This window comes from Sesamum indicum, linkage group LG8 (assembly GCF_026168435.1).
Source record: "Sesamum indicum cultivar Baizhima isolate 11 linkage group LG8, ASM2616843v1, whole genome shotgun sequence".
Lineage (NCBI taxonomy): Eukaryota > Viridiplantae > Streptophyta > Magnoliopsida > Lamiales > Pedaliaceae > Sesamum > Sesamum indicum.
This window is the reverse complement of record NC_142664.1, coordinates 29017609-29037685: the sequence shown is the minus strand read 5'-3', so window position 1 is coordinate 29037685 and position 20077 is coordinate 29017609. Positions and strand designations below refer to the sequence as shown.

General features: G+C 35.3%; 1 protein-coding gene and 1 long non-coding RNA gene across 42 annotated transcripts; one reads left to right on the top strand and one right to left on the bottom strand.

Annotated features, from left to right (window-relative positions):
- Positions 1–392: 392 nt before the first annotated feature.
- LOC105169298 (uncharacterized) lies at positions 393–14739 on the top strand. 37 transcript variants are annotated; one of them, XR_016066834.1, is made up of 9 exons: positions 394–4797; positions 5694–5805; positions 5945–6017; positions 6567–6624; positions 7159–7296; positions 7776–7838; positions 8123–8259; positions 9681–13904; positions 14364–14739. It is a non-coding gene; the product is annotated as an uncharacterized LOC105169298 (long non-coding RNA). The 37 variants fall into 37 exon arrangements; XR_016066836.1 differs by having other exon boundaries at positions 6567–6637; XR_016066826.1 differs by having other exon boundaries at positions 6543–6624.
- Positions 5477–18543, bottom strand: LOC105169300 (MADS-box transcription factor 23). Of its 5 annotated transcripts, none has more exons than XM_011089672.3 (9): positions 18234–18543; positions 17745–17992; positions 14350–14428; positions 7429–7490; positions 6519–6618; positions 6377–6418; positions 6209–6292; positions 5951–6102; positions 5477–5851 (listed from the first exon to the last, which is right to left on the bottom strand). In XM_011089672.3, exons 2-9 carry the CDS (start codon positions 17924–17926, stop codon positions 5836–5838), a joined length of 717 nt encoding a protein of 238 aa, XP_011087974.2. In that variant the 5' UTR covers positions 17927–17992; positions 18234–18543; the 3' UTR covers positions 5477–5835. The 5 variants fall into 5 exon arrangements, with proteins under 5 accessions (XP_011087974.2, XP_020551898.1, XP_020551897.1 ...); XM_020696239.2 differs by having other exon boundaries at positions 17745–17988; XM_020696238.2 differs by having other exon boundaries at positions 18148–18234.
- Positions 18544–20077: the final 1534 nt, after the last annotated feature.

Below are 20077 nucleotides of genomic sequence, written 5' to 3'. Positions count from 1 at the left end.
GAATAAATATAAATTTTTATTCAATTATATATGTAAGTTATTTGAATTTTGACAAATGAATATATGTATTTGTTATATAGGTATAGAAGTTCGAAATACTAAATATAATTTATCAAAGCATATAAATTTACGTATAATTATATCAAATATAAAAAAAAAAATTCCCAATCATTGGATATTTTAATATTATTATTTCGGTTGCTATGAGTAAATCAAGCAGTTTTGACCTGGTGAATTAAAATTTGCTCTAAATCAATTTAAATCAATAATAATTAATCAAAGTAATAAAAAACCCTAAAGTCAGTCAGTCGCACGAATGTTGGAAACACCGGATGCACTGGATCCCTGCTCGATCTTTCTCCTAAAGTAATAAATAAATCTCGTACGCCATTCATGCTCCAGATATTTTCTTCTCTCTCTGCATCTTTCTCGCCAGCGTCCAGCAATTAGTCGGTGTGTCCGTTGTACGAAGAATATATGTAAACTATTGCTTTGCATTGTTCTTCATCCTCCTTTTTCTTCATTGGAGAGGTGCAATTGCGCATCGGAAATCGTTCGACTATGCATCGTTGAGTGAGAAACATATGTTTACTCGCGCGCCATATGGGGTTGAAGAATTTCGAAGAAGTAGGCTATTCGTGGTTCTTCCTTTTCTAGGTTTTTTTCTTGATTACAACTCCAAGGCCGATGTTTATTGTTTTCTTCAACCTTTTTTTCTATTAGGGACGTGATTATCGTCGTCTCTTTTTCTTTTTCTCGTTGTCTTGATGGCCTCAACTGCTTTTTTTCTTGAGATGTTTTCTTTTTCTTTTTTGTTTCCCCTTTGGTTTTGTATTCGTTCCGATCTTTTGGCAGAGTAGAGACAGTGGTAATCTGGTTTATATGTGAGGTAGTGATTTTATATCTTCCTACTGGTTGAAGAATATCGGAGAAACGGGTTATTATTGTTTTTTTCTTTTCTAGGTTTTTCTTGATTCCAACTTCAAGGTTGATTATTTTGTTTTCTTGTACTTTTTCAGTGGGGATATGATTATCGTTGTCCCGTTTCTTTTTCCGTTGGTTTGATGGCCTCAATTCTGGGGCTTACAACGTTGTTTTCCTGATATGTTTTCTTCTCCTTTTTCTCCCGTTTGATTTATTATTATCTCGATCTTTTTGCAGAAGTTGAGAGAGTAATAAGCTGGTTTATATTTTACGTGCGTGCATTAAAATCTCATGCTTTTAACTTGTCTCGGAAAAGGGAACATGTTTCTTGGGTCTGGTCTCATGACCTGGGGTATAATTCTCATAATTATTCAAATTTGCCTTCTGGTTTTAATCTGCTTCCTCTTCATCCCAGACTGTTTGAGGATGTGAAGGGATTAACGTTCTTCTAGATTCTTGAACCTCTTTTTTCTCCAGAAGTTGCAACTCATCATTGAAAATTGTACGCATCATAGGTTGTATTACACTCTCCACACTCGTGTCCCTTTATGTATGGGTTCAAGAATCTAGAAGAAGTTAGGCAATCCTTTTCTCCCCCCCTCTTCTTTTTAGGTTTTTATTCTATCCAATGCTAAGGCTGCTATGTTTTGTTTTCCTGATATTTCCACTTGAAGCTGATCAGTTTTATTGTTTGATGGTCTTAACTGCGAGGTTGATTTATGGAATTCAATAAATATTGATCTGTTGGGAGAACTTGAAGTAGTGATACTCAGGTTTCTATTTCACATACATGCATTACAATTTCATGTTTTGTTCTAGTTCTAGGAGAACGGGAAAAAAATAATCTTGTATTTTCTAATAGAATCTTTATACTGCTAATTTTCTACTATATTTTCTCAATGGTTGTATAATTTTTGGACATGCTTTCAGGGTTCTAATTGCTGCCTCATTGATACCTTATCAGTTGAGGATAAAAAGGGAATTAACATTCTTTAAACCATAAAATCATTTTCGCTCTAGAAACCGGGGAACAATCACAAAATCTCGAGTTTTATTTGGAACTGTTGATATTATTTGCATCATGCTTAAATTAAAAGTTTGCATTATAAATTTGTTATCACAATTGTGCATCTGTCAGTCAATTATGAATCTAATCTTCATGGTTGGGCATTATTTTGTCCATTCATATCGCTCTCTGATTATTTTCAGTGTCGGGATAATCATTGATGCAACTGAAAACATACTCGCGCACATACTTCTACCCTTATTTTCCCAACATCTTTCATGTTCAAGTGGCCTGCTATTATTTTACTATTATCGTGATCTTTTTGCAGAAGTAGAGTGTAGTAAGGTGGTTTGTATTTTACGTGCGTGCATTAAAGTCTCATGCTTTGAACTTGTCTTGGAAAAAGGTACAACATGGTGCTTGGATTTTGTCATGAAACCGGGGTGTAATTCCTAATTATTCAAATTTGCCTTAGGTTTAATCTGATTCCTCTTGATCCCAAATTCCCAGTCTGTTTGAGGATATGAAGGGATTAATGTTCTTCAAGATTCTTGCACATCTTATTTTCTTCAGAAGTTGCATTTCATCATTAAAAATTGTATGAATCATAGGTCATATAACACTTCACTTTTTTTTTTCTTATGTATGGGTTCAAGAATCGAGAAGAAGTTGGTAATCTGTATTTCCCCCACTTCTTTTTAAGGTTTCTCTTCTTTCCAAGGTAAAGGGGGCTGTGTTTAGTTTCCTGTTATCTCCATTGGGGAGCTGATCATTTTTATTGTTTGATGTTCATGTTCTTAACTGTTGGGCTGTTTCTGGAATTTAATAATATTGATCTGATGGGAGAACTTGAAGAGTGATACTCAGGTTTCTACTTCATGTACATGCATTACAATTTCATTTTTTGTGCTAGTTCTTGGAGAAAGGAGTTTTCTTTTTCTTGTATTTGTAATAGAATCTTTATATTGTTCATTTTCTACTATATTTTCTCAATGGTTATATAATTTTTGGACATTCTTTCAGGGTTCTAAGTGCTGCCTTTGTGATAATTTATCGGTTGAGAATGAAAAGGGAATTAACCTTCGTGAAACCATTTTATGATATCCTGGGAAGAATCATAAATCTCGATTTCTATTTGGACCTCTTGGTATTATATGCATCATGCTTAATTAAAAGTTTGTATTATAAATTTATTATCACAATTTCGCTAATGTCAGTCAATTATGAATCTAATCTTCGTCGTTGGGCATTATTTTGTCCGTTCATATTGTTCTCTCATTATTTTCATTTTGTCTGATAATCATTGATGCAGCTAAAACATACTGGCGCACAAACTTCTACCCTGATTTGCTTACATCTTTCATTTTCAAATGGCCTGCCATTTGTATTATTATTTAAGTACTAACCTTAAAGCAGACTACCATTCTGGCATGAATTTTGACATCCTATTGATGCAACAGTTGCTTCCCATGTGTTATGAATCTCATCTGAGGTGGAATTTGCAGATATCTGCTAGATGTTGAATTGTTAGGAAGATATTTTCATAAGTCAGGCTACATTGATCGAAGTTGTTTCTAGTCGTAGCAATGAGTAAGATGATTGGTTAAGTTGCTAATCTCGTTGTTCACATTCCTATAAGCCATGAAGTTGATTTTTTTGTTCTCTTATATTGTTTTCTCATACACCACCGCTCTCTTTACATGTGCATTCCATATGCACTCTCAGATTCTCCGTCTTGTTTTCTTTTCAATATTTATTAATATGCGGCTCTATCAAGTTTATATGATTTTCTAGACCCAGAAATTGGATCAATTATCACAAGCACGTGCATTTGAACTTGTTCTCGAGTTGCTATGTTGAATATTTTCCTTTGGTCTGTAACTCTATTACTAGCTTATACATATAGTTTCTGATGTCGTAATGTTTAAAATAAGTATCACAATACCATATAAAGTTGCATTATTGTTATGCCTATTCACAAGAATAGTAGTAGGCAGAGCTTGCAAGTTGGTGTGATAAACCCATGAGTATAAATTGAGAAGTCGGACCTTGGTATGCCTGCATATGAATGCATTGAACTCATCGAAGCATGATGGCTAGGTCTCAGGTTTTTCTCCAAGTTGGATTATGAGAGGACATGTTGCCTTAATAGATCACAATAACCAGACCTTGTTACATTGTTTTAGTCTTGGGTTCACAATGTGTCATTATAAAGTAGGAATACGGCTATCCAAACCATGTCTAGTGAAGTGGTCAAATCAAAGGATTTCATGGTGGTGATTCCTTAAGGGGGAATATTTGGGGCACCGGCACACCCTGATGTTACAACTAGTACAATTTTAGTGTGTGTAGTTATATCTGAGTTTATATGTGGAGCATCAACTGATGCTTTGAGAGCCCTGGGGAAGAACTCACAAGAGTATATGCCATATGCATAAACTGAATGGATCAACAGCCTGACTGTATTTTGTCTCAAAGGGATGTTATTTGCTGCTCACCATAATCTTCTGACTGATACCTGTAGTAGTTTTTGTGTTTGTTCAAGTATTAAATGAGACATGTGATTTGAGAAACTAATTCTTTTTGTTCGGGTATCCTATTTATTCGTTTAACTGCTTTTGACTAGAGATTGTTGAGAGACAACATAAGCAAGACATTATCTATATGGTAAAGAGTGGGAAAACGTGCTGAATGGAGTTCAGTTCTAACATCATGGTTTATTGCGTTTACAGCCCCAATGAAAAATGTGGCTGGCATGTGAAGTCATGAGTTTATAGCCCCTCCTTGAATTCATTTCTGTTTTTAGACACGAGGACAGGAGAATCATCATGGACTACCTATACAGTTTGGAAGAATCCTTCTATTCGGTACACCTCTTGTCTCAGAAGTGTCCCCTGCAACTTTATGTATTATGTCACACATGATTCACAATATCTGGCACATTGGAACGTTCTTTATCTGTTCTCTAATCTCCTGCAATTTATTAACCTTGGAACAAGTTTCAACAGATACTATCTTGTGCTCTTAAAAAATCACTAATAATTTTTTCTTCATTACAATATGGGAGCATTTATTTAAATGGTTTACTCTTTTTTGGAGGCTAATGCCCCCTTTTCCTTGATGAATTGACTATTCACGTATTTTTAGATAGGTGAAATTGTGGTGGTATTCTACATGGAGTTCATTGTTACAAATTAGTGTGTTATCATTTTAGGAGCCCATCACTGAGGGGCTCTTTACCTGGTCGGATTCCACATAATTTTTTATAGTCAAGGTATTTCCTGCTGGCTAACTAGCTTATTTCAATTATGCATAGTCTCTTAGCAGACATGCGATTAAGTTCATGATATAGGACGATTTTGTTACTAGTGAATAATTCTTAAGTTGACAATTATGTTAAAAAAAATTTGCGCAGTTAAACTATTTTGCTGCAGAATCAGTACTTCAGGTTTGGTGTTCATATTCACAAGGATGTCAGTTTTCCATTTTTTATGTTTTCATTAACTGAATAGGGAGAGATTGTGCAGTTTAATACGACTCGTCAACTTTCAGCATTCTTTTGAGCAGTCAGTAGTACTTCAATCGTCCAAGTTTATGCAGATAACCGAGTTTACAATCACAAATTGTCAGAAGAGCTAGCTAAATTGATCCTTGTGCATTCACTGTTTCTCCCTTCAGCATTTATTAACAACTTTACACAGTTCCCCATGGATTTTTGTTCAAATAAACTTCTCAATCTTTTCCATATGATTTCATCGAACAGAAATCTGATGGCGGTGATGCTGTATGCACATTCATCCTGTCACTCTACCATAACATTTCTGGTCAGTTGAAACCTGGTGGTTTGAGCTTTGGGCTCAGCTGATGCAGAACAGGTGAACATATTTTCTGGCTGCCAGCAGCTCTCAATGCAGTTGAAGCCTGTTTCAAGAGTCAATTATGATGTTTGAACTGATCAGAGAGAAAAGCTCACATATTTGAATTGATCTATCAAATATGGTCATCTTAAAATAGGATTACCCCAGCTTCATCAGATCTGGCGTGTCACTTTTCTCATTTTGTGGCTGGCTGAGCTCAAGGTTTATAGGTGCATGTAAATCATATTCCTTGTTGATGCCATGAGTAATGTGACCCACCCTGTTCTCTTCACTTATGCCCCCTGGGCCATAAACCTGGATCACAATTGTATTAACCAGTGGGAATTATTTGACCTATTTGGCCTAATTTTATACTGATACCGCAAACTTTTATTTCGGTTGTGATAAAATCTGCCAATACCTTTTTATGCAATTCTGCATTCTCTTGACGAACAAGGTTTATCTTCTTGTGTAGTTCTATGTTTTCTTGATGAATGAGGCTTCCCTGTAACAAGATTGTAGAGTTATACCTTTGGCTAACAAGAACATTACACAAATATTAAAATGTATAACTTCTCCTGGCGAAGACCTTGAGGTTTAATTCTTTGATTTCTTCAGTCAGAGCTTGTTCCTGTCCGGGAAAAAATATAGTCAGAACCTTTTTGTATTAGTTGCTGGAAAACTGTAGATATGAATAACTGGTTGTCATGTTAGACATCACATATATTAACCTTTTTCATACGCACGCCTTTCAGACTCATTTCCAGCTGATTTTCCAGATTTTGGAGGTCTTTGATGCTCAATCCAGAAAGTTCTTCTCCCAAAAGCTGCCTGCAGGTATCAGAAAAAGGCATGTGTATGTTTACAGTTTCTTCTCCTGTTTCTTCTTTAGCAGATTTACTAGTAGAACGCTGCCACTTTTTGTATGACTTATATAAAATCCTGTTGGCTAAATCTTATTACCCACACCTTCAGTTTATTTAGGATTTTCCAGGATCAATTTTCTTCACCCAGAAGTATGATGAAGCTATGCCTTGGAATTAGAAACCAAAAAATTCTGTAGTCTCGAGAACTATCAATTAACTGTTGTACATTAAGTTTTCGCCAGCATGACATGCTCTCGATTCTAAGCATTTTTATTGTTTTATAATGGTGTCTTGTGCTTGTTTCTTTCATCTATTGCCCCCCAGTCAAGGTCCTGAGCTACGTTATTGAAGAGGTGTTAGAGGTCAACATCATCTCAAAAGAACCCACATTTCCGCCTAGCTGTTGCTGGATTATTACCCTTGATTACCACATGTTTGTCTTTTCTGCAATTTGGCCTGAAGATGTTTAGTTTCTTGGTCTGAATCACATCTCTTTTGTTTACAGTGAGGTGGCGCTATTTAGAGAGGTGTGCCTAGTGAATTTAGAAAGACTAACACCATTTCCACCAAGTAAGCTGCATGGGCCTGATCAGAAGGGTGTTGAAATCCCAACAGTTGATTTTTTTTCCCCAGCAATTTGCAGGTTGTTACCAATGGGGTAGCTTACACTTTTATTTCTATCATCTACTTTTGATTACTCATCCTTGATGCCGTGAAATTTAATATAGAGGAACTAATAATGCAGTGGCTATATATAATTTGTAAATGAACTTACCTGTGGCTTTCTTGCAAGTACTGAAGCTGTTGCCTCAAGCTTGCTGCTTCCCTTTGCCAAAACTAGCACGGAATAAGAAATGCACAATTAGCATACTAAATTTCTCATGTCGTTTATATTTTGCCATATAGTGTAGATCTATAATCAAACAAGTATTAAGAATTCAAAGCCATTTTCATGAGTTATATATTGGTTGTAGAAAAATGATAGATGATGCTTGTGCAAATTTTCTTTGGATCAGGTGTTATTACTCTCGTCTATTGAAGGTGTAAAGCTAGAAAAGTGTGAAGTTAATTAGTGGTTTAACAGCAATCCTTATGCAACTCTTTGTTTCCTTTTTCCTGTAGGAACTGGAAGCTATTACCTTGCTAATCCGTTTCTGTATCCTGGACCTAACTAGGCATGTTTAGGTAAGTGAATCTATCCATATATCTTCTCCCACCTGCTATGATGAGCTAAGAATTACTGTCTACAAGCTAATTCTGTTTTAAAGTATAAACAACATCTGAGGGGTATTATGGTCAACTGTAGGGGCAAACATCTTCACAAGATCAGCTTATTCCTTTATGCTTTCATTTCTTTTCTTTTTCATTTATACAAAACTGAAATCTGAAGCAAGTAACAATTTCAATTTTATTAATGGAATCATAATAGCGAATTCAGGGTCATGAATTATGATCTGGATGTCTGACAGGAATAATTGATTGCAAGACCTACATAGAGAACCAATTTTGTGAATGTTAACTCAACTGATTTGAAGAAGGGACATCTGGAAGAGATAAGCTCCAACATATCCAATAAAACCCTGCAGAATTGAGTAAAAAGGATCTTGTGAGTTATTCTTGAGGGTATTTGTACACAGCTTATTGCAGTAGAGTTCTAATACATGGGGAGAAGATCTCCTTTTGAAATGTCGAAATTCATTGCAAGAACTGGACTTTTCTGAAGACAAAGATAGATGGACAGCAAGATCCTGGATGTTTTACGTTGCATTGTGTTGGATTTCCCTAAACTTTGTCTGTTCAAGTTTTAGTGGGATCCAGGTATCTGGAATGCACTTATTGCGAATATGGAAGGCCAACATTGGTACTGATTTCATAAGGGCTTCCCTGAATGCTTTTGATGAATCAATAATGTGCATCCTAGTCTGCTTGAGACTTTAGTTAAACTAATTGGGGACCAGGTTGCCTGGCTGTTTTGAGGCTCAATAATTTTGACGCACTCTGTAGTCTGTAGGGCAGCCTGTCGGAGTATAAAGGTCTTCATTGTTCTTGGGGTTTCTGGTGTTCCATGCTACCCTCATCCATTTTGGTCAAATTTGTTCTTCTTAACATCATGCCCTCTTATTGCTTGATTGCCAATGAAGATTTTCCTTTATAACTGGACCTTTATATGTTTTCCTTCTAAAACATGAATAATAAGGAATTTCTCAAGATGGATGGCTATACACAGACATCAACAGCGGTTGAAAGGAAACCATTAGTATTTTCAGCAGGCAAATTTAGCGTCCTCACTTATAAACTGTGGTAAAACTTCTGTTCTGAGTTGCAGCATGCTTCTGTGAGCTGTTAATAATTAAACGATATGGCAGTATGGCTGCTTTTATCTGGTGACTATTCCCTGTCCCCATTTTGATGCTTTCAGTGCGTGATGTTACTCTATCCTTTTAGTACCTTCTACTGTCAACACTTCAATTTCTTGTCTCAGTACCTTTTAATGTTAAATTTTAATTTCTAGTTTTTGGTCGCCAATTGTTCATGAGAACAAGTTTCTTGTTCCTCACCTCATAAAAATCCTTTTGTCTCAAAAGTAAAAAATTCACGAATTTGAGTTCGTTGAAGCTGCATGATACCAGAAAGCTGGAAACAATAATTTTTCGGGTCGATTGTAGCTATTTTTTAAGTTCTGTTCTATACTCTTGACGCTTACATGTTCTTTTAACTATTAATCTCCTCTTTGATGGCGCTCAAAAGTTCCCATGGGACTCTCAGACTGATGTACTTAATGTACTTAAACATACAGAATGGATCATACTTATAAGATGCTGCTTGAGCTTTTAGTATTGCAACTGATCATCTACTGCTGGTCACTTTAGCACCACAAGTTTCACTTTCTGATGTATGACTTTAGATAATTAATGGTAGTTTCACTGAGGTTTTAGACATTCAATATATTAACAAGCAATTCTTGCATATAGCAAGCATATGTTTTTTTGGACTCTTAGGTTACTTTCCCATCACTTTGTTGACCAGGATGGTGGACAGCATGATTTTAGTGTCTGACCCGCTGAAGGCAGAACCAATTCTCTGACAAAATGCTTGTCTAGGCACCAGATCTCAACTGTAATTGATACGTGAAGTGACGTAAGATTCCTCTACTATCTCTTTCTTCACTTTGAAGATGCCTGAGCTTTCATCACTGAATTGGTAGAGCATAGGGATAAAATGCTACTTATAAGTTATAAGTGTTGATCTGTGCAACTATTCGTATACCTTGAACAGGGACCAAATATCGTTCACTTCATGTTGTTTAGAATAATATCTTTCATAATTATTTAGAGAATAAGCATATTTGCTCAATGCTCAAGGCTCTGTCTGTTGATATAAGCTGGAAGAATCAAATTTTTATGGGCACACTTGCAAGTCCTCTGTATGATTATTGCTCCTCTATCTTACTTTCTGCCTCTTAATCAAGTATTTGATTGAATGGATGAAGTTGCCACAACATCGGACCATTGAGGTTGTCAATCTTTAGATTCATTCTTTGCTTCAATTCTGAATAAGTTGTATTTTTCAACAGTAAATTTGTAAACCTGTTGCTGAATCAATTGTAAGAAGATATTGTGGGACTTGCATTAGTTGTAGGGTTGTGAGTCTCTCCGACTCGTTCACATGCATTTGAGCCTATTGGTCAACCTTCAAGGTGGTGTCCATTTGGGTACAAGTCCAGGTCGATGAACATGGATTAGACGGAGATGTCATATATTTCGTTATGGAACTTGTAATGCGCAACCCTGCATTGATGGTAGGAAGATTATAGCCTTGGGTTGCTCCTAGTTATCAATTGGTTTGGGCATCTGATGTCACCTGGTTAGTTTCCTATGATGTTGGCTTCCTTACACTTGCATCACGTACTTTCGACTGCATGTCAGTTCCTACCCTCAAACACAGGTTTTGGCATTTTAGAACACCTGGTTAGTATTGAATGATGTTAGCTAAGCCAAGAGTTTGATCCTGCTAAGGACACTTGTATCACATACTCTTAACTGCATGCCCATTCCTATCCTGAAACGCTATTCTGGATTCCTTTGAACTTTCTGATTTCTGGTTTTGGAATAAGTTCCATGTTTATTTCGGATTGTATATTACACAAAAGCACCTTTGAGGTGCTGTCCATGTAGGTGATCCTGGAGTTGTGGGACAGGTCAATGAACCTGGATTAGATGGGATGGAACATAATGTACTTCTTTAGTGGAGTTCGTAAAGCTCGATCCTGCACTGATTGTGGGAGGATTAAAGCCTTGACTTACTCCTATTTATGAGTTGGTTTTCGCCTGGTTAGTTCTCAGCGATGGTGGCTAAGCCTTGAGTTTGATCCTGTTCCTTACACTTGCATGGCATGGCATACTCAACTGCATGTCCGTTCCAATCCTCAAACATGGAGGAGTTGAAGAGTACTGTGGATTCTTTTGAACTTTCTGATACTATTTCTTGGGTTTGGGAAGAATTTCAAGTTTATTTTGGATTGTAATACACAAGTGCATGCTTACTAGTTTCTTCATTTTCTATACCTCCACATTGGTTGAATCCAAGTTCTGCGGGAGGGAACAACATAAGTAGATTAAGCAACAATTGTGATATACTTATTTCCTTCCAATTCAGCGAGCCTCTAATAAAATTTTCTCCTTATTGGATCTATTGTTTAACATAGCATTACAGATCTAATAGATTTAGAGCCTGTGGTATATAGTCGCTGCATCACTAATTCATTGTGCATGTATATGACCTTCATAGTAAATTGATGAGATATACAAGTCCCAGAGATGATAAATCTCAAGATAATTCCATGTTATATTATGGTTTTTGCTTTCAGATCCTCAACTCCATCTGTTCGTTGTTCTGATCACAAAACCTTATTCTAGACATGTAAGAGGACCTAACTTTACACTGATTCTAAATCACTGAAAAGAACTTCACTTCTACGAACAATTTATGGTGCTCAATCATACATGGTGTGTAAGGGTTAGATGTCCTGGGGAATGACTGCATTGAGTAAGTTTTGCGATTAATCTTCCTGATACCCTGCTGAAAAGTGGAAGCTAGTTCATGTCGTTTGAGTTCTTTGCAATTGATGCTCAATTTTTACCCTAAGTTTCCATCAACTATGTCAATTATTCTTGTATAACAGATTATACAACCATGTTTTATCTAATATCTGGCATAGACTTCTGTGTAAGTTATGTCTGGAAAACACATTATAGGAGGTAAGTATGTTAAGCAAAAATTGAATTATTATGTCTTCGAAAAATGGTAACTTTGTTTTCTCCATTTGACCGTCTCTTTATCTCATGGTACTGGAGGAAGGGACCGGGAAGTCCACCACAAAAAAATTGACGCTTGTTCTGAAAACATTAAATTGATGAATAGATAGTCTCCATTCTTTTGTTTTTGGTTATCTTGATAACCTCATCTGAGATCTTTGTCTTTGTTGTGATTGGGTTGCTATGGTCATCTTTTCTTCCCTTTTGTGTCTCACTTTTCGTAATGGCGGCAAAGCCCTTATTATCTTAATTATCTTTCAGATGTGTGAGTATGATACTCTTTTCTTATGAAATAATCATTTTAAGAAGTTGAAAATTCTTCTTGTGAGTTGAAATCAATTCCCTAGTGCGTCAAGGGAACATGTCCTTTTCCATTATCTGCTTATTGAGTCTCTTTTTTAATCTTTGGAACATGTCCGATTTTGGCCGATTTATCATGACTCAACCATTTTGCTCTATCCACTTATCAGCCTGAAATATAGCCAATTTTCTCCACTGAGTTGCACTTTTCTATGCTCTCTTCGAGCTGTGATCCTCTTACCTAAGTTTTGCTTGGACTCGGAAGAAGACAACATGATGAGCTTCTGGAGTTATGCTCGTGTAAAATGGAACATGATGAGCTTCTTCCCGTACCTTTTGTAGAGGTCTTCGTGTTCTATTGTGGTTGGAGATGCTAGGTATTCCTCCTTCACTTGTGGGTATGTTTGCACTGTTCAACTTATGATGTTCAAGTCCTATTACTGGTAAGAGAAACGAACTATCTTTTAACGGAATTATGTGAAATTTGCAGTTCCAGCAGAAGCTTCGAATAATGCTCTTATGTTTTGGATTACGGCCATTCTTCTGCAAAAGGCAATAGGAGGCGTTAGCTTTGCCTGATGCAAATAGTGCAAAATATTGTCCGAAAATTTCACATCTTCATGCCCACCTTCACTTAAAGTAGTTCTTGTGCAATACTGTATCATAAATTCTTCATTGCACATTTTGCATAGGACTGCTGCTGTCCTGTGCTGCTATATGGAGATTGCCCCTTGCCAATTTTGTCAAATCTTATGGTCATCTTCTTCATGTGCTGAAAAAGTATGCGGCTGGAGTAAATTTCGAGCATGAACTAATAAAGTTAAAAACTATACTCAATTGTCTAATTGAAACTTGGCAGGGCATTACTGCGGTTTAATCGTGGTCAACGTACCTTTGTATTTTTGAAGTTACAACTGCCTGTTTCTCGAAACTCACATGAGTTTCTATGTGAAATTCCAACATATATTCCTTTGAGCATTAGTTTTAATCGTGGGGAATGGTATAGTTCCTTTACCTAAAGAACCATGGAGAAGCAAATTGTATTTTGGTAGAGTTTTGTCTACATTGTTACTTATCTTTATTGTAGCTTTGCTAAATGTTTGGAGATCGATTGCTCAGAATCCAAGTCTTGGGTGCTCAACTGTTTTAAGGTGATTGTTTCTATGGGATGAAAACCCCATGAACCAGGAAAGTCTTTTTGTACAGTAACTATTATCATGATATTCATGGTGGACTACTCTGTCAGAAATATACAAATTCAAGTCTATTTAACAGAGTAAGTTGCTGCCATTTCCCTGGAAAGCCAGGCAACTAGCTTTTTATAATGCACATTTGGTGTTGTTCATAAAGTGTTGGTCTTTCTGCAATATGTGAATTCAAGAGCACAATTTGCCTGGCAAAGCCAAATAGCTCTTGTTTCAACAAGCAAGAAATTCAAATTCTTTGATTGTATTGTAAGTATTGATCACTTTTGATCTTATGATGCCTAATTCAGAAATATATGATATTTGAGGAGATCAGCTAAAGGAGATCAGCTAAAGGAGATCAACTTATTTGACCCTTTAGGTTCAGGGCCCAAGTTTCCAAGAAACTGCTTGAGCAAGACTCCAGAATATTTATGGAGTCCTTATCAGAGGTATCTTTCGACAGTTTCTGAAGAAATGCTCTGCTTGTACTCGATCTAACTCTTTTTTTCTGGACATAATAATCAGAGGACACCATTTCTGATTGTTATGATTTCTTGTGAATATCTTAGGTGTACTGACTGGTCAAGTAGGAATAATGGAACAGTAAAAATAAGTCATATTTATCATTCAAATCTTAGCAAACTTGGGAGAGACGAGAAGAATATGCATAGATATTTTGAATAATGCCCTATAATTTCTGTAGTTGTGTTCTCTATCAAGGGATGCAGAAACTATAGAAAAGATTGACGGCTTGAGATATATTGACATAATATCCATTGAGGCTGCTGTGACGTGTTTCACATTTCAGAAATGAAGCATTTGCATTGTTAATCAGCTGAAATTTAATAAAAATAAATTAGGTACGAGTAGTAGATAGTAATTGATTTGAAGTACCTTGATCTCTGAAGTAGGGTGCAGCAGATGGTAATGCTCCTCTTTCAGTTTGTTGTATCGATCAATCACAGATTTCATGCTGAAGAAAAGGGGGAAGAGTAACAATTATCCATCACTGTGCCTAAACAGATGCAGAACTCTCATTGCAGATACAGCTTTTACATGGCTGCATTATTTTTGAACAGCTAAAGCTGTATTATATCAGATCATGCCAACATGTAATAACATGGTATATAAAGTGAAGTAGGAAGATTATGTATTTTGATGTAATCCTAGGATATCGTTGCATTGTATAAATGGTAGCTCTAGTAATTTCGTTAATATGTTTCGAGACTGACATACTTGTATGATGTCACTTTTATGTTATGCTGATGTGGGGTGATTTGAACATGCTTGTGTATCGAATGCTGCAGTTAGATGATGGTCTTGTGGATGATATGAACATGCTGACATACTTGTATGATGTCACTGTTATCCAAAGGTGATCTTGTGGATGGTACATTTGTTGTCAGTTAGAGGAATGACATATACCAAATTTTGCAGAAGTGAGGGGTATGCAACAACAACTCATGCATACAGTGATCATTTGGTAATGGGATGTAATGTTTGGTGTTAAATCTCTTGGGAATGTGGTGATGGCAGTGTTGTATGTATAGACTCTCACAATCAGCCATCGCAACCACCCGCGATGCCAACTCCCTGAAACACCCCCGCGATGGCCCAAACTTTTCCGGCACCCGGCATAGTATGGTCCATTCCCCCGAGTGCACCCCTCTTAAGAGTGTTCATTCGGTAAAAATGGAATCAAATTAAATTTGGATAAGTTAAAATGTCATATCGAATGTGACACTTCACCAATCGGTTCAATTTTAGTAAGCATCGAACTCACCTCAATTTTGGCATTTGGGGACATCAACTCACCTCTTCTACTTCAAAGTCGAACAGTATACAATTTGAAGTTTTTGATTCCATCTAAGTATGTATCAAATTCTTTATTTGGGTTCAATTGAACGTAGATCTATAATAATTAGTGTATCTCAGCCCTCGTTACACACAAGAAGGAATGTTTTATATGTACAAAGTATATTACAAGAATATATAATCAGGAGCTTCTCCTCTTAATCACCTGTTTTTTCTTGGCTTATCTGAAGCTTATGTAAAATTAGGTGTATATAATTAACGAGTTACCTACTTGTGATATTGTACATAAGCAAATAATTTTTCACATTAATAGAGCAATACATATCCTTGTTTAAGAGGATAAATTACTTTATTTTAAAAAATACATAAAAGTATTATTCTTCTTTTTAATTGATTCATTTATAGAGAGATTGATTACATTTTTCTCTATATTAATATCTAACGGCCCAACAACTCCCTCTCTCTCTCTCTCTCTCTCTCTCTTGTGACCACTGCAACCCCATGGAAGTAGCTATTCATATGCATGCATGAATATGAAACATTCATTATCTCGTGTTTTGAAAAAAGAAGCAAATTATTTCCCTCTCTAACTCACATGTAGAGGGATAATTTGCTTTAGTTTTTGAAATATAGGGGGATAATTTGCTAATTCTTTTTTTACAGGGGTTAAATTGCATTTAACCCTATATATATGTATATATATATGGTGCACATGGGAAAAAAAAAGAGATTTTCTCTTTATATACGTACATTTTACATTATATATATATATATATATACATACATCTACACATATATAATTGTTCTACATATGTTCTCTACAGCATCAACAAGATCATGATCTTGATCTGATGCTCGTAGTGAAGATATTTAGATTAAATGCATGCATGATTCATTCCGAAAATGACCTGGTGACTCAGAGGGTGTTTCATGGAGTTTATATGTAAGTTTTTGAAACATCTTATAAGATTCTGGAAGTTTATAAAATATTGAAAAGTGTTTGATAGAATTTTATAATTTAGCTACAGAATCATGAGCTTATAAGGTAAAAGAAAAAAGAAAATAGGAATGTATGAGCTCATAAATTATTTTTTGAAAAGGAAAATGTTAACGTTGATTTAACTTATTTTTAGAATCTTAACAATCTCGTTCGATGTTGATCATATTAGTTACAGAATTGATGTAATTGCGCTACACAATCTTATATAGTATATCCAAATATTTCAAGAGCTTATTTTTAAAAATAAGACCTGATATTTTACAAAATTCAAAAACATCTTGTGAACATATAAGATATTTTAATTAGGGTTAAATACATTTTTGATCCCCTAAGGTAAGTCATTTGGCGTTTTTGTTCCTTAACTTTTTAGAGTAGCATATTTTGGTTTTTTATCTTTTTAATTTTTGCGATTTCAACTATTCTTTTCGCTGAAATTCACTTCCACTGGTAAAAAGGGTGAACTCTCTGGCGAAAAAACACTGGAACTGTAAAAAGATAAGAACTAAAATGCTATCCTAAAGGATAAAAATATTGAAAAATTAAATTATCCAATAAGAACAATATCATCAATTTTAAGAGTTCGCATGAGATTCACATGCATTTTTTCTAGTGAGAAGGGTGAATTCCAGTAAAATAAAGGATTGAAATTGCAAAAATTAAAAAGATGCAGGACTAAATTACTATTTTAGAAGGTCAAAGGATGAAAACACCAAATAACCTAATTTACGGTACAAAAAATGTATTTAAACCTTTTAAAATAAGCTTAGCAAAAAAAAACCCTCTAATCTATGCAGAAACATGATATCCATAATTTCCAAAATCAAGTAACTTAAAATTGATTCTTAGATCAATAGCAAACTGAAATATGAATTTATGACAAGAGACACTAATTTTAATTAAATTAGGTCCAATTTACTTGAGGATTTTCTTGCAAATTGCAGATCTGAGCTGTGTTAATCAATAATATTTGACTCTATTTGCTATTATTTTCATTTATTATCATCATAAAATGCAAGCATTCAAGCAAATTACAAGTCTTCTTTGTTTAAAAAAAAAAATCATATATACGAACACCTACTTAATTTTCACTAGCAGAACTTAATTCCATCACCCATACGCATAAGATACGCGCGCGCGTGCATAAACGCAGATTCAAGATCAAGATATACACATCGACACACACATAATCATGACTAAACACGCATGCGAGATACACAGACACGCGCGAGCGTGTATTAACCCACATGTAGGATCGGGATAGGGTTGAATTTAGGTACACGAAAAACGTTTCCGTCTTAAATAATTTTTCGAAATACCCCCAAAATCAACACAAACACAAAAGAAAATGAAGAAAGAGCAAGACATAATTAATCCACAAGTATTTGAAAAATTAAAACTTACGTATAATAATATCCCTAAAAAAACTAGTTGAGAAATTAAAATAAAAGATTATTTAAAAATATATAATAATTACCTGGTGCTAGCAAAATCATAGAGCTTCCCAGTGCTGGAGAAGATGATCAATCCCACTTCAGCATCACAGAGGATTGACAATTCCTTAGCCTTCTTCAACAGTCCATTCCTCCTCTTTGAGAAAGTCACTTGCCTGCTCGTCGAATTGTCGATCCTACGGATCACAATCTTCCCCCTCCCCATTCTATTAGATCTCCACCCTCCAACAAAGTTCTAGGGTTTCTCCAAATCCCTCCTGCAGCTAGCTAGCTAGGTCAAAACAAACCAGGTAATTATCAATAACAATCCGATGAAAACCAACCAAAATAATCAGAGCTCGGACAATGATGGCGATGATTCGATTAAAATCGAAGACAACATTTAATTCTTAGCAATCTTCTAAAGAGAAAACAGGGACAAGAAACCTCAAATAGGGCTTGCTGCTGTGAGTTTGACTAAGTTAAGGTCTAATAATGCAAGAGAGGGACAGCGATACAGTTGCTCTAATTACCTCTATATGGAAAGTAGACGACTATCAACAAGGGCTAAAGCAAAAACACCTCTCTTTTCACAAAACATGGAGCTCCCACCTCCATATATAGCAAAAACCGAAAATGGTTTTGGTGGTTGCTTTTAGTCGAAATTCGCTACCTCACGCTCGAGAGTTTGATTTAAAGTCGTTACTCGCTTCAGGACAAGGACACATGTCCCGTTACATAAGATCTTACGAGTACAGACATACGTATCGGCCCAGAAAGGAGAGTAGTTTTGAATTTTTTGTAGTCGAGAAAGTTGAGGTGAGGGGTTCCTCGTACACCCCAAAAAATGTGTAGTGATTGGTGGGATGGGGTTTGTGAAAAGCTGTAGAAATGATTTAGAAATTTGATGTTGCTGTCTAACGTTTGGATGATTGACAGGTAGAGCAGTGGGCTCAGTATTTCCACCAATCTTGGGTGTACTGCGCCCTGTCATAATTTGATTTAATACAATATAAATTATTTAATTATGACAGTTTTGGTAAATATGAATAGTACAAATCTTTCTGAAATTAGGTAGCAACAAACCCTAACCAGCGAGGGGGTGCAGTCATCATCATGTGTGAACTCTGAGGAGAATATTCCTTGTTAATTAAGGACACAATTATGTACTTTAAATGTTTTTTTTTTTAATTTGTTTTTGTGGGTTGTGATAATGTCAATGTAGTATTTATGTATATGAGTGTAATGTATTATAATATGTATATGTGGCGTATTACTGCAGAGAATCTTTTATCGAGATTTTTTCTGGGTTATATATTTGTATTTTAATTGAAAAAGATTGTAAACCATTGTTTTAAAATTTCAAATCAACTTTTCATCAATATTCAACATTATATACGGATTTTTTCGCATTTACTATGAGAAAATTGTTTTCAATTTGATTGTCTAAGGGCTTTGTGCTCTTATATATCGAGCGAATTATAATATTTATTTTTGTTTTGAATTTTATTTATTTTTGTATCATATATATATATATGTATGTATATATAATTACCCAAATTTAAATACATGTGGATTGTCGATACAAATTTGTATTGCTAGCTCATTCAATTAAAATCACTATGTCATACGAACAACAAGTGTATTAATGTATAATGATAGTACATTTATACGTATGTTTGTACATATTACCCCCATAATATACATGGAATTAAAATCATGCTAGTCATTTTCACGTTTGTGTCATTGTAATTGAATAGTTAACTAATCTTATTCCATGACACGTTTACAACTTCAAAATATATAAAAAATAAGATTTATATATTTCATTATAATTATACATATATTCAACAAGAAATATATATATATATATATATATATATATATTGAACTTCATCACTTTCAACAAAAGAACAGACTTTTTACTAGACAAAAAGTTGTGGGATCAAGTTCTACATACGTGGTTGTGTGACTGTTTACGTAGGTCGTGTTTGGTTCATGAAATCATACACTATACCTCCTTGCCTGCTGCATTACTTCTCCCGACATCAATTCATTTCCCTCCCATGCTAAACCAAATGAACCAACAAATAACTAAGAAAAAATCCAAGGAAGAACGATCCAGCTCTCTGCGTACAGCCAACAGCCATTCCTTGATAGATTGACCTGTCGGCAGGTTAACGTTGTAGAGTGCCCAAACTTGTCAAGCTAAAGAACAAGATAGTAACATATGCAGGACATCCTTGTCTACATGCCAACAGTGACCACATTCCTTGAGTAAATGTACCAGAATGAGTGGGTTGCGGCAACGCAAGGTCATATGCACTTTTAACTGAAAATTTGCCATTGGTATTATACTCTCATACTAGAACATCCT

Excerpts from the sequence above, each read along its gene's own strand:
- LOC105169300 (XM_011089672.3), bottom strand. The coding sequence starts at position 17,926 with ATGGGGAGGGGGAAGATTGTGATCCGTAGGATCGACAATTCGACGAGC. Across the intron at positions 7,491-14,349 it reads ACCCTACTTCAGAGATCAAG|TTTTGGCAAAGGGAAGCAGC; the intron begins GTACTTCAAATC and ends ATTCCGTGCTAG. Across the intron at positions 6,619-7,428 it reads TACTTGCAAGAAAGCCACAG|GCAGCTTTTGGGAGAAGAAC; the intron begins GTAAGTTCATTT and ends TGATACCTGCAG.